General features: G+C 39.9%; 1 protein-coding gene across 2 annotated transcripts in view; it reads left to right on the forward strand.

Moving 5' to 3' along the window:
- Positions 1 to 13,497, forward strand: part of cep112 (centrosomal protein 112) — a 211,097-nt gene that overhangs the window by 7,763 nt on the left and 189,837 nt on the right. For both annotated transcript variants that reach the window (XM_041816932.1, XM_041816933.1), the window contains exons 5-7: positions 3,719 to 3,803; positions 7,608 to 7,685; positions 13,436 to 13,483. In XM_041816932.1, coding sequence (XP_041672866.1) covers positions 3,719 to 3,803; positions 7,608 to 7,685; positions 13,436 to 13,483 — 211 coding nt within the window. The remainder of the gene's footprint in view (positions 1 to 3,718; positions 3,804 to 7,607; positions 7,686 to 13,435; positions 13,484 to 13,497) is intronic.

Genomic DNA, 13,497 nt, shown 5'->3' on the forward strand with positions numbered 1-13,497 from the left:
GTTTGCAACATTCAGAAACCTCTTCTTCTTTTTTTTTTTTTTTTTTTTTTTTGCTAGTGCTGCCATCTTTTCCAAACTTTGCCAACATGTAGGCCTATGTCTCATTAACACAGGGCTATACGGTGCAACTTATATGTTGCACATGTTACAAGAAAACTGGATTTTGCTCCAAGGTTATTTCATCTTGTTGCACCAGTGCGATGATAGTGAGAGAGAGGTGTGTGTGTGTGTGTGTGCCAGCTGGATATAAGATTATGAAATTAACTTTAGATCACTTCTGAAAGGCTTCAGACCCAACTTGGAGTTGAGATTTGACATGTGTGCCCACTCTTTTATTTTGTATTTCTGACACATTATTAATTCAAGCTGAATGTCAGTCCCTCATATCATGCATAACACTGTGGAGTGCGTGCAGCCTCAGCTGACATGATGGGCAGGATGTCGCCTGCTGCAGGTGATAGACAGGGCCGACTCAAGGCATAAGACATCTGCAGGAGTTTACCTGCAATTTTGGATAACCAAAAATTTCCCAATGGTGAGTGTTTAGTACTTAAACTTGTGCGCTCACAGATTCAGAATATCAAAATAAAATTATGAGTACTTTATAGCATAACTGTTCTAAAAAATATTTTGAAAGTTCATTTTATTTTTATCAGATGTTTTCCATCCTTCCTTTGATAGTTTTAAGTGCATAGTTCTCACTTCTTCACAACTTTTTGTCATCCTTATTTATTTTAAACATCACCAGACTGCAGACAGGGCTCCAGCTGGACTACATTACTCACAAATGAGAGGCTAACATCATTTTTTGAATTGATAAATGATACAATATCTGCAGTATTATGAGTATGGGTACATGAACTTAGGCTTGGTATTGGCCTGATACCTTATACTGATATCTGCATTAGTGCATCCCTAATTGCTGCCTCTCAATTTTTACTCCTAATAAAGAAGCTCCTAAATTAATTTGAATACATCAAATAATAGTTTGTCATTTAGACTAAACTTTTCAAATATATTGTCTTGTGTTCAGCATTTTAGCAGTTTAATAAACAATCTTTTCTGAGCATTAGACCTGACTTTGTGCATATTTTAATCAACGTTAGCATAAACTATATCAATATAAACAATATTTTTCTTACACTGTGTCTTGTTTGACAATGTATCCGCCTGTCTTGATCAAGTTGATTTATTACCCAGGGCTACTCTCTTCTCTCTCTTCTTCTGACTTCTGTCCTCCATGTGTGCGCTCTTCAACCTCATATGAAAACTTTTAGCCCCCCTCTTTCCTTCTCATCTGAAACTTTTTTTTCTTCTTAAATGTGACAGTTAAAATGTCCTAGCTGTTGCAGGCGTCAGCCATGTTACTGCTATAAACGACTCACGTCTCTGACTCCCAGGCCAGAGTGTTTCCGCTGCTCTTGCCCCCAGGTGGTGTTGGGTTATGGTGGTGGGTGTGCAGGAGCAGAGGGATGTTTGTGTCCCAAGGTCAGACTGCTTTCCTGAGGGTGCCTGAGGCTGAGACCCAAGCCCAGTGCCTCTGCACCTGGAGGTCAGGCTGGGGTAGGCTGCTTTAATCAGCCAGGCTGCAGCTTCTGAGGCTCTACATGGTGTTCTCATTTTCTTCTGTGAGTGTGTCTGTGTTTGTGTGTCTGCCTGTGTGTAGCTCTGGCCTGACTTGCCACTGCTTTGATCTCCGGGCCTCAGACTCCAGACACATCTGATTCAATTATCCTCATCCACCTGTTGACTTAGAGGCCCAAGATTGCAAAGCTTGGCCCCCTTATCCAAGTTTCATGGCTGCATGTGCTTACAGGTGTGTGCTCATGTGCGTGTGATGTGCCTATACAGACACAGACAACCTTAACCTTAACCTTAGATTAGATATTGGAAAGAAAGTGTTATGATACCATGGTGACAAAGTAGAGATTTTTAACACCAAATATTGGGTCATTTCTTGTTTTTGTTCTCAAGAAATGCAGGCAAGCTTGAAACTTTCACTTAGCTTTGCAAAATCGACAGATGCTGAAAACTTTGGTGTCCAAAGTCTGATCTTAATCAGTTCTAAATAAGTTAAACATCACTTTAGTCCAAACGTGTTTTTCTGTTACATAGCATTGTCTTCTCCTGTTATCCTTGTTGGTTAATGAATGCATCAGCTCTTTTAGGTTTAATCCAGTTTAATTTATGCATTTCTAGCACTTTAATTACATATGATGGCATGTCATAGAGAGACTCCCTGGTGTATTGTTTCACCAATCTACATGGACATCTACAGTCCACGTTGTAGTAAACACTGGCCAATGCTCTGTGTAGCTTAAAGAGACGATGCAGGATTTTTTTCAAGCCACTGCACACTCTTTAAAATGAATTAACCGTAAGAAAGCCCAAGTAATACAAATGGGGGTTTAATAAGAGCCTTAGAATGTTTCTTCTCCGGAGCATGTATAACTTTGGTGCTGGGATAAGCGGTATAGAAAAAAGGGATTGATGGATGGTCATTTTTTTAGATTTATTTTGACATAACAGTACAGAAATTGTTCATGTTACTATTATTTTACTGATTTTACTCTAAAAATGTATTTGAGCTACATCTTAATGTCAGTTTAGTTCTGCAAAACCATATTTAGGGTTCTATGAGGACCTATAGTTCTTATAGACAGGTTTAATATTTAGTTAACACCAGATAAATGAAAGCTCTATGGAATTCCTTAACATTTTTTATTACTGTTGTCGCTGTTAAATAGAGCGTCTTTCCTTTAGAGCATCTGCACTCAGCAATAGATCTTTTTCCAGTTAAAGCTCAACAGAGCTTCTTCGTAGGATCCCAAATAAAAACCTTGACATTTGCTTTACAAACAGCCTTAAAAAAGTATTCAAATTGCATCAGTGTTGCATTCCTGCTCTTAAAGAAGGAGTACAAGAGGAAAATGATAAAAATTATGAAGATGGCTCCGCTTTATTCATCAGTCTTTCCTTAAACCTCACAGCGACAGTGCTGCTCTCCATGAGATATCTCTCCCTGTGACAAATGAGGTTCTACATTCACTGTGTTGGGACTGCATACAAAATGACATGGGAGGAAAAGAGCGCCCCAAGGCTATGAGTGGAGAGTGTGAAACAGTGCCCTCTAGAACACAATTTGATGTCTCTATTAGATGACAGCAGTTTTGTTCCCTCTCCATTGTTGCCCTACATCCTCCCGTCGTCTCTGACATCTTCATTCAATTAGCATTAGTGAGCCATTAGCGCCTCGTGTGCCTGTGCTTAATGAGATAGTGAGCCTGGTTATGCCTTTTGTGTGAGTGTACAAGAGCAAGCAGAGTGAGAATGAGAAGTGTGTTTGTGCGTGTGTGCCAATGAATATAAGCAGTTCCCTGTTAAGCTCCTTGTTTAAACCATGATGGGCATTCTGAGAGACAATGATTGAGGTGTGTGATTATAAAAGGATTGCACGAGCTGTAGACTTCAGCCTTGTGGGCTGTCCATGGAAACAAACTGATGCATAGCAGAGACATTTATTGTTCAGATGAGATGAAGTGCAGACCACAAAGCATGCAACTAATGCCAGATGTTGATCTGTGCAAATAGCGAGGCAGGCTGCCTATGCAAGCACATTCATATGCAAAAAGATACATGAGAGCAGACTCTAGAGACATACACACTCCCATTCTGTAGGTTAACCTCTCACACTTCTCTTTGTTTCTCTGTCTTACAGGAGAAGGCTGTATGATGAAAAGACTTCATCAGGACCCACGTCCTCCAGTCCGCTCAAACAATCACCAAGACATGATGCCAGGATGGTTAGTTCACCATATTTCATTCTGACAGCCGCACCTCAGGACTTCCCAGCATGTTCTGCATTCAGCATTGAACTGTTTTTTTAATTTATAAACTGCTGCAAGGTGGCTGTGATGACACATGGTAGTTTGAACAGCCAAACCCCTGGTGCCAATCCAAATAGTAGCCAGCGTGTAGCTTTCTTCTTTAATGTGGAACAATTTGGAAATTCCTAAACGAATTTCCCCATGAAGTCAGAGGAAATTCCCTGATCTTATTAGTTGCTGTTCAAAGCAACAAATGAAACTAATAATTGCGATCACATTATGTTTGACATTAGCATGCTTTGAGCTGCCAGTTCATTAAGTCCGTTTAGCTTGAAGTGACCTTTATGAGAGTTATAATGAATGGATTTAGCGCAGTAAAGTTTCAACTCAATGCTCATGTAAATTGCTTCTGTGATGCCGTTGAAATCCTTTTCATTTAATCACAGAGAAGTTTTACTGTTTCCATTTCCAATATTATTTATTTATATATGACAGTGCTTCTTAAAATGTGGCCATTTGGTGGGCCCTGGAAGTGCTGCGCTTATGTCATTAAAGGTGAATGATGAATGTACCTGATGGCATGTTTTAACACACTTTATGTGCCTAAAACAGCTACACTGTAAAACCAAACAAGTTAAAACTGCTCAGATTTTTTGTTGAAACTAATTACGTCTAACTTTTGAAGTAGTGGATGCAGATTGTTTGAGAAATCATTACTCATACGTTTATGCTGGGTTAGCTTGACTTACGCTTCAAAATTCTGTTTAAATCCAACTCAAAACATCATGTTTAAGTACTTTTCATAAAGCTAGGTGTTTATATCAACTCCAAGTTACCTTTAATTTTATCACATACATTAATCTTGAACATTAATGTCCCCAAGGCAGGCCAATTTAACGAAGTACAAATGGCAATAAGTGAAAAGTGCACACTGAACCAGGACATCCATGACTTGTCCAACTGAGTGAGTAACTTCATTCATGGTGCAAAGTGTCTAATCCACAAAGGCATTCTGGGAACAATGAGTGCTGTTCACTTAAAACTAAAAATGTGTTCATAAACTTAAAATAGCTATTTTGGATTTTCAAGTTAACACAACATTTTTTTTGAACAACCTCCTAATGTTTGGTCTTACAGTGTAGCAGGTCGAATTTATCCTTTAATAGAGTGCTTTTATTTTCACAAAGAGCACTGATCAAGAGAAATTACTTAATTACAGACAAGTGGTATAAAGATAAACCAATCTGAAACATACAAATGATCTTTACTTCAGAGGTTCAAGAGCATTGGTCCATGGAGCCCTGGATCAGGAAAAGTTAAACATGAATTGAGCTATGCACTGGCTTTAATGTTTTTAATTGGTTCACTGGGGCTCTGTTGCTGGTTTTCTTAGCTCATTCCACCGTGTTCTGGCTTAGCATTTTCAATCTAATGCAACTAGCACTGGCCTTTAAACAAGAGTTATGTTAGCAGTATGTGCTCGCTAGGAAGCTAGGTGTTTTACAAGCAGCATAGCCAAAGCATCATCCTCAGCTACACTTCTCTCCCTCATAAATCAAGTTATGTGGACCAAATATGAAGGAAGTATAACTTAGAAAATGTCTGCCCTGAGTTTGAGACTGGCCAAATCAGCGAGCAAATGCATAACAAAACACATTTTCTGGATGTAATTCATTATTTAATTTCAACTTTATTTGTACAGTAAATTTAAAAAAAACAGGGTCGACTAAAGTTCTTGGTATAAAAGGCAAAACAAACAAAAATACATCATAATGCAATAATATTAAATTGATAAAAGAAAATCCATGAAAATAGAACATCAGAAAATAATTGTAAATGTAATAGTAAAATCTGTTAACTTGGGTTATTTGCACTGGGAAAGCAACTCCTGAATGGTGTAAATGCTGTCACATTAACCTGGAATCGCTGGATGTCAGTGAGTCATTTTGTATATGCACTTCTGTGTATTTCTTAATGCATAACAGCATTAAACATCCTTTTTTACAGAATAATCACTTAGAACCTGTCTCCTACCATTAAGTCATAGTTTCAGACCACACTGGTATAGCAGTGCAGTCCATCCATTACTGCTTATCCCGTTTGGGATCACGGGGGGCTGGAACCTATCCCAGCTGTCATTGGGTGAGAGGCATAGCACACCCTGGACTTGTCACAGTCAATCGCAGGGCCGATGTACAGAGACAAACAACCAGGCATGCTCACACTCACACCTACGGCCAATTAAGAATAATCAATGAACCTAACAAGCCTCTCTTTGGTAGTGGGAGGAAGCCGGGTACCCACAGAGAACCCACACATGCACAGGGAGAACATGCAAACTTCAACAGAAAGGCTTTGACTGGGATTCAAACCAGGATTCTTATTGCTATGAGGTAACAGCGCTAACCCATGTGCCACCATGCAGCCGTTTAGCAGTAGGGGGGCTCATTTGAATAGTAAATCTTAATGCCATGATAGAAAATGCATCTCTAAGCATCCTTTCAAATTAAGACACTGTGAAGAATTTTGTAATACTGACCAAAAAAAGTTTTAAATGTAAGATTATTTACTCTAAAAGATGCAATTAAAAATGTGACCAGTCATGATTAACTGTGGAAATTAAGAATTTTGGGGGTTTTGAAATAATTGTGTGACAGCATTTTCTGTTTTGAGTATAAACTTTTAATCAAAAAGGGCAAGACTGAAATCTATCATGTTAAATATCTTAAACAGTTTAAAATGTGTGTTTTCATGTAAGGCTACATCCCTCAGAGTTAAAGGTCTAGTTAACATGTTTTCAGGCCCTTTAATGAGTGTCCCTCCCATCAGAACATCCTAAATCTGCTGTTTGTTCATGGTACAAGCTATTGTGTGGCTCCACTGGCACAACTCAAAGTACATCTGAGGCCACAACCATTTGAAGCTGATTATGCTTATCAGTGTTTAACACAGTACTTGAATCCTGTTGCTTTACAGACTCTGCTTTGAATAGCCAGTGACCGGCATACTCAGCATTCCTGGATATTGAAATGAAACGTTTACTCTGTTTGTTCGAGGGTGAGGGCTTTGGGACCTTAATGCCTTTTTAATCAGAAGCGGCATTTCATTCTGAGCGATCTCTCTGTCAGTTCAGTTCCGCTGAGGTCCACACTCCACCAGATCCTAATCAAATTCAACAACATCTCTCCTTTCCATATCACTCTCAGCTTTATTAGATATTTCCCTTATTCCAACCTCGCTGCCCAACCTTGACTTGAGTAAACCGATCTTGAATCAACAGAACCCCTGGAAGCATTCGAATTATACTGCATAAAACAAATCCGGAGGCCCGTCGTAACAAAAGACTGGGGAAAACAAAGATGACAGGCAGTGTAGCTCCATATGCCCCTCGTGTGGAATTTACTGCGTGACGGAAATGATGTGGAACTGCCAAACATCTGGAGCGCTGTATGTGAGAGGGCGGAGAGAGAGGGGAGCAAAGGGTGGAGAGATGGAGATAACGAGGGAGTTGAATGCTGTTAGTATGGGAGGAGAACACATGTGTGTGCACTGTATGTCTGTGAGCTTTTAAAGAACGCTGTTGTTGTTGCCAAGAGAGGAATTATATTGTGTCAAAATGAAAAACCTCCATCACTGTCTGCTGTTTGCTTCCTCAGGCCAAACTGCCAATCAAAGGAATCATTTAAATTCCCCACTCTAATTTATAACACCTTCACCCCTTCATTTCCATTTTGTCTCTGTTACTGAAGAACTCTTTACCTCCCCTTTTTCCCTTCTTAGGTGGATGGGGGGCTGAAGGCAGATATGTCTCTCGATGACAGTGACCTGGAGGCTCGTCTCAACAGCTGGAACCTTGGGGTGAGTCCAGGGGCATGCCTTGAGCTTCTTCCAGACACGCAGCTGTCAACATGCTGCAGCAGTGAAAGTGAATGCCTGAGCTCACAAGTAAATCACAAGTGCAGCAAAAGTGAAGTGGCCTACTGCTCAAAAACACACAAACTTTGATATAATACTATTAAAAAAATAAGGCGTAATGCTCAGTTCCAGTTTTTGGCAAAGATCAGTTTTTTCCTTTTGTGTGGCCTTTTTAAGGAGTGAGTAATAATTTGAGTTTTAAGATACTTTGATGTATTTTGACATTAGATATTGGGTATTTTTATATTGATACGGTTTGTTTTGTTGTTGATTTAAAAAAGACTGCAGTAAGGGATGTGCATTGCAAAGAAAATGACTCAAAAGTAATTTACAAGTAGACTGTGACTGTCAGCAAAATGTGCACCTGCGTCCGTCATCTTGAGGCTTAATCTTAATGGAAATTAACTATAATGAGCTAACAGATTTAGCCTCGATTTTGCTTATTTCATCTTACAAAACTATCAATTTTACTTTACAATACTTATTTGAATAGATTGAATGATTGATAACTTGTATTTGGCCACACCTGTTAAGGTGTTTCAGTCAGATCTTTTGCCACCTAGCCATGCAATCTCCGATTGCAAACATTTGCAATTCAAAATGGGTTGTTCTGAAGAGCTCAGTGTCTAAGTGTGGTATTATGATGGATGCCACCTTTGCAAAAAGACAGTTCCAGCTATTTTATCCCTGGTTATTCCACAGTCAGCTGTTTGTGATATTATTAGAAAGTGGAAGCATTTAGGAATAACAGCAACTCAGTTACAAAGTAGAAGACCAAGTAAAATCCCAGAGCAGGGTCAACGACTGCTTGGGCTAGAGCCCTTATATCCAGTGAAGGCCTTAATGCTTCAAGACATTTTAGACAATGCTATGCTTCCAACTTTGTGGCAACAGTTTGTGAAGGTCATTTTTCTATTCCAACATGACTGTGCCTGGGTGCACAAAGCGAGGACTATAAAGACCTGGTTTGATGAGCTCAGCGTGAAAGGACTTGACTGGCCTCCACAGACCTCAAACCCATCAAGCACCTTTTGGATGAACTGGAACGGAGATTACCAGGCCAGGCCTTCTCGTCCAACATCAGTGCCTGACCTCAAAAATGCTCTACAGAATGAATGGGCACATATTCCCACAGAAACACTCCAAGATCTTGTGTAAAGCCTTCCAAGAAGAGTGGAGGCCGTTATAGCTCACAGTTGCTTTGCTTAGATCTGTAGTTCTACATTAGCTTTGGTACTTTTCAATACCACTGAACACCAAGATAACAGAGATTATTATGCTTTACAGCATGTGGAACTGGAAAGAATCTAAGTTTTGAAAAATTAGATAACCCTACTGCTGAATGAGTATAAAAGCCTTTCCTCTCTGTCCTCTTGAAACCACTTCCTCCTGGCAGATCACTGCTTTTGTAGGACGTGAGGGTAGGATGAAGAGAAAGAAGAGTTGTGTAAACTGAGCATTTGAAGATGTGCACTCTTTATCTGTTCTGTCTGGAGTGCACCAGGCGAAGGCCTGATAAGCACTCTGCCCTCATGTCTTTTATTCCCTTATTTATCCCTCATATCACCTCACCCATATGACCCGCTGTGTCTTCTTCTTCTTCTCCGTTAGCCTGTCGCCTCTGTCCTTTCACCCTGTTATGTGCAACGCTTTTCTTACAGTTTTTGGTCTTTTTTTAACAGTTTCTCTCTGTTCTACTACCCTATCTCTTCACTCTCCCTCTGTGTGTTTGTCCATTTATGTTTCTCCGACTCTCTCCATGTTACGCTCCCTCTCTCTTTGGATACAGGGGTAATCTGAGGTATCTATCAGCAGACGTGAAGCTGCGCATCGGTCCGCTCTGCACTCCTCTGTGTTGAGACGCTGATAAGAGGCATTGCTTGGCAACGCTCTCCCAAGCCTGCAGCTTTCAAATCAACAGATGTTTCTTCACAAACAAACACACACACAGGCCCTTTTTAAGTTTACAGAAGTTTTATAGATGTACTGCTTCAAAGCGCCTCGCTCCTAAGAAATTTCATCACTATATCTGGAACATCTTTAGCTTTGCCTAAGAAGTTCTGAAGCAGTCCATATCAGTTTGTTCATTTCACCTCTAATGGAATAAAGTCAGTGTAGTCAGCGTGGTGGACAGCAGATTGCTTCAAACTCGGATAAGAGTTCCTCAAAGAGATACAAAACCTGAGTCAGCTGGACCACCAACTGTTTCATCTTCAGTAAGGCTGTGTCCTGTTTGATGGAGCAACTTGAGTTTTTATCTCAAATGGTAGTTTAATGCAGCACACTACAAAAAAATCATGCACATTTGCTTATTAATCATATACATTTGCTATTTTTAATTTTTTAAAACCACATTAGTCACATGCTATTTCTTCCTGTTTGGACATGCTGTAGTAAAGCTTCTGTCTGGATAGATACTACTCATCATAGAGCTTCCTGTTACCATGGTAATGAAAAATAGTGACTTTATACTTTTTCCTTTAGCTACTTTCATGAACTTCTCTGTTTGTAGCAAGTTCATATTTTCCCGTGGTTAAGCTAATATTGTTCCTCTGATCTACCTGAAGTTATTTATTTTCTTTACAAAAAAAATGTTAAAAAAAAATTTCAGCAGGAAGTAAAGCACCATGACGACAATATGTGACGTTGGATGGGTGTTGGAAATGGAGGACCATCTTGTTTATTTGTGGCAACTATGCAAGTTTTTATACAACTTGACCTGTAAAACAGGGGTTCTCAACCTTTTCAGCCCGCAACCTCCAAAATAAAGGTGCCAGTGACCCCCACTGTACCTGGAGGTGGTTGAACACAGCCATGCACAATTAAGAATAGTCATGTGCAGACAAGGCCGCCCATAAAGGGGGATAAATGGGAGAGCTTTCTGGGGCCCAGACAAACTGGAGGCCCATGGAGGTCAACAAACCATGGTCCATTGTAAAGTTAAGCTGTGATATCCTTTTTTCTTATTTAACCTGAAAAATCACTCTTCTTAAAGAAACAAATCACTTTTTTTAATCATTTGTGTAGTAAAAAGCCTTCTTAAAAATGTAAATCCCTTTTGTTAAAAAAAGGATTAAAGTTGTTTAAAATTGCTAAAATGGGTTAATATAGGCAAAAAATGGTGTAAAAGGTGGTGAAGTTGGATTTTAAAAGTAGTTTACAATTTTTGAAGCAATTAAAAAATAAAGATGCTGATTATCACCCTGTAGTGCTAAGTTGTACAGCTTTTCTTTCTTTCCCTGAAAAGCAGAGCTTTTGGAGATAGGAGCCTCAGCCTGACGGTAGCGATATTTTTATAGAAATGTTTTATCAAAAAAGTTGAATGGATGACTGAATGAGCTACGCTGAGTTAACTCATTTGGCCATTCAAATGGTCATTTGTATGTACAAAAACCTGTTTATCTCATCATGACAGATCTGATAGAAATTCATATTGACTGATAAATCATCCTGTTTCATATAAAAGGGATTAATATGCCATTTTTTTTAAACCAGGCTGATAAATGTATGGCTCGTTGTGATGTGTCAGTAATTAGCAGCTTATTTCCTGAGCTTGCAGACTGCTATACAGTTTCTCTGAAATCCACAGCAACATTTCAGTTTTTTCAACGTACTTGTGGCACATTCTGGATGAAAGTATAAGGTGGAAGAGGTGGGGTTTGCAGGCATGACAGAAAACATAGAGAATGAATGAATTGGCTTCCTGTTGATATAATCAGTCTAAAAGTTCAGGTACTGAAGTACATCTTTTTGAATGCACTTGAATTCCAAATCAAGACTGTGTAAAAAACTTACATCATCAACATTCGGTGTACAAATAGTTTTTTTGACACGCAAAATAACTGAACTTTGAACATACTATTAAAATTTGTTTTATCCATATTCACTTTCTATATGATTAATTGCATTTTTAAAGATTTGATGTTTGATAGTCCTACTTATGATGCATAACTTGGTCACTTTTCCCCTTTGAGAGCGGTTTAGTCATAGTCAACGGCTTGGCCGTCCACCGTCTGTGGTAAGGTGGTTTTGCTGATAGGCTTGCTCAACACTAGTCTAAAACTAGGAAACCATCAAGCACTGCGTGTTTGTTTGGTTAGAGAGCAGGGCCTTCTGATGTGGAGTGTTGTTTCTCTTCTGTGTTTGTCTATCCATCCATGTCAGGTTCTAATGAAACAGGATGCTCTGCCAGTCGCCAAGGCTGGACAAACATGTACACGCAGGAACATGCGTGTGGGCATGCGGAATTTTTATTGATTCATGCGGCACCAGGTCCAAGTTTAGTACCGCACTGTGCCAGCAGTTTTCACCGCAGCAGTTCGTCTACATGTCTTCTTTGCCCCGTGGGCAGTGCTCAATCAGATCTGATGACTGGCTGTCTGTGTGTATAAAACGAAATCCCATTCTTGTATTCAGCCCGGGCGCGAGTTTAGAAGGATATTGATTGATTCATCACTTGGACTTTTTTATAGCCAGTGCCAAATTTTGGAGAGGAAATTCCTTACACATCATTGCACGCTCCATTGATGCTGCTCTGCACAATAAATCTGATGCAGTGAAGCCGGATGTCTCCTTTGGTTTAGAGCTTACAGTATGTCAGCTAACAAACCCCTGACCCTGTTTTTATCTGCGTCATACAGACTCAGCAGGGAGGCAGAGCTTCTTTCATCTGTTTCACCTGTCACTGGCTCCCCCTCAAGCAACAGATGTGACTTTATCCTCATACAGTAGCTGTAACTATTTCAGTCCTAAGCTGTGAGCTTCTTTCACGTCCTGTTCTCTCATCCTTCATTCATTCTGATTTAGCTTTTTGTGCCACCTCGCAACATGAAATACTAAATTTATACCACAGAATGAGGCCTACACTACCCTCCTCCCTGTCCTCTTCTTCCTCCTACTCCGACTCTTCCTCCTTGTTCTCCTCCTCCATCCTCATGTTAAAGAGATTAGCAACAGAACTGTTTACTGTGCGTCATCGCTGTCATCTCCAAAGCCAGCTCTGCTGCTTTGAAAGGCCGTGATCTTGCAACTAGTTGGCAGCCCCTACAGACAGCCCCAGTGCATGAGAGAGAGAGAGAGAGAAAACGTTGTATGCGAGTCTGAGTTCACAAGAAAATAACGGGGTCATAAACAAATGTCAAATTGTGGAGAGAAAATAGCAAGTTGTCAACACAATGTTTTTCTTTTTTTTTGCATTTTTTGTCACAGTGAGTGAGCCGTATTGATGTTGTGCCGTAGAGTCACTTTAACTCTGACCTTTTGGTATTCTTGCGACTCTTTTTTTCCATCTCTTGTGTGTCAAACAATAATCAAAGAACATGTTGTGTTAGTGTTTGGCAAGTATGTATACACATTTGTCTGCATCTGACATTAAACGGACCGGGAATAGCTTACAGATTAGCGGTCCTGAGTGTTGACAAAAGGGCTGTATTGAGACAGTGAAAAGAGAGGCTGAGAGCGGAAACAAGCCGGCCACACACACAATGCCTTGATGTAGCCCGACGCTTTCTGTCTTTCTAAACAGACAAGAGTTGACAGAAAAGTCTCCATCCACAGAACCAAGCTTTTGATGTGCTCCCCACATTGTTTATAACAAACTGAGGGTGGAAGTTAGATGCTGGTGGTAGTAGGGCTTTGTTAGGAGAGCAAGAACTGAAAGTGTGGTCTAAAGGTTTTCTGTTTATTCTTTACAGATTGAAAACCCCAGGTATTTGAGAGAGAAGCCCATTCCCTTGTCTCCAGTAAGTTGTTCTGG

Source organism: Cheilinus undulatus, linkage group 21, assembly GCF_018320785.1.
Source record: "Cheilinus undulatus linkage group 21, ASM1832078v1, whole genome shotgun sequence".
NCBI lineage: Eukaryota > Metazoa > Chordata > Actinopteri > Labriformes > Labridae > Cheilinus > Cheilinus undulatus.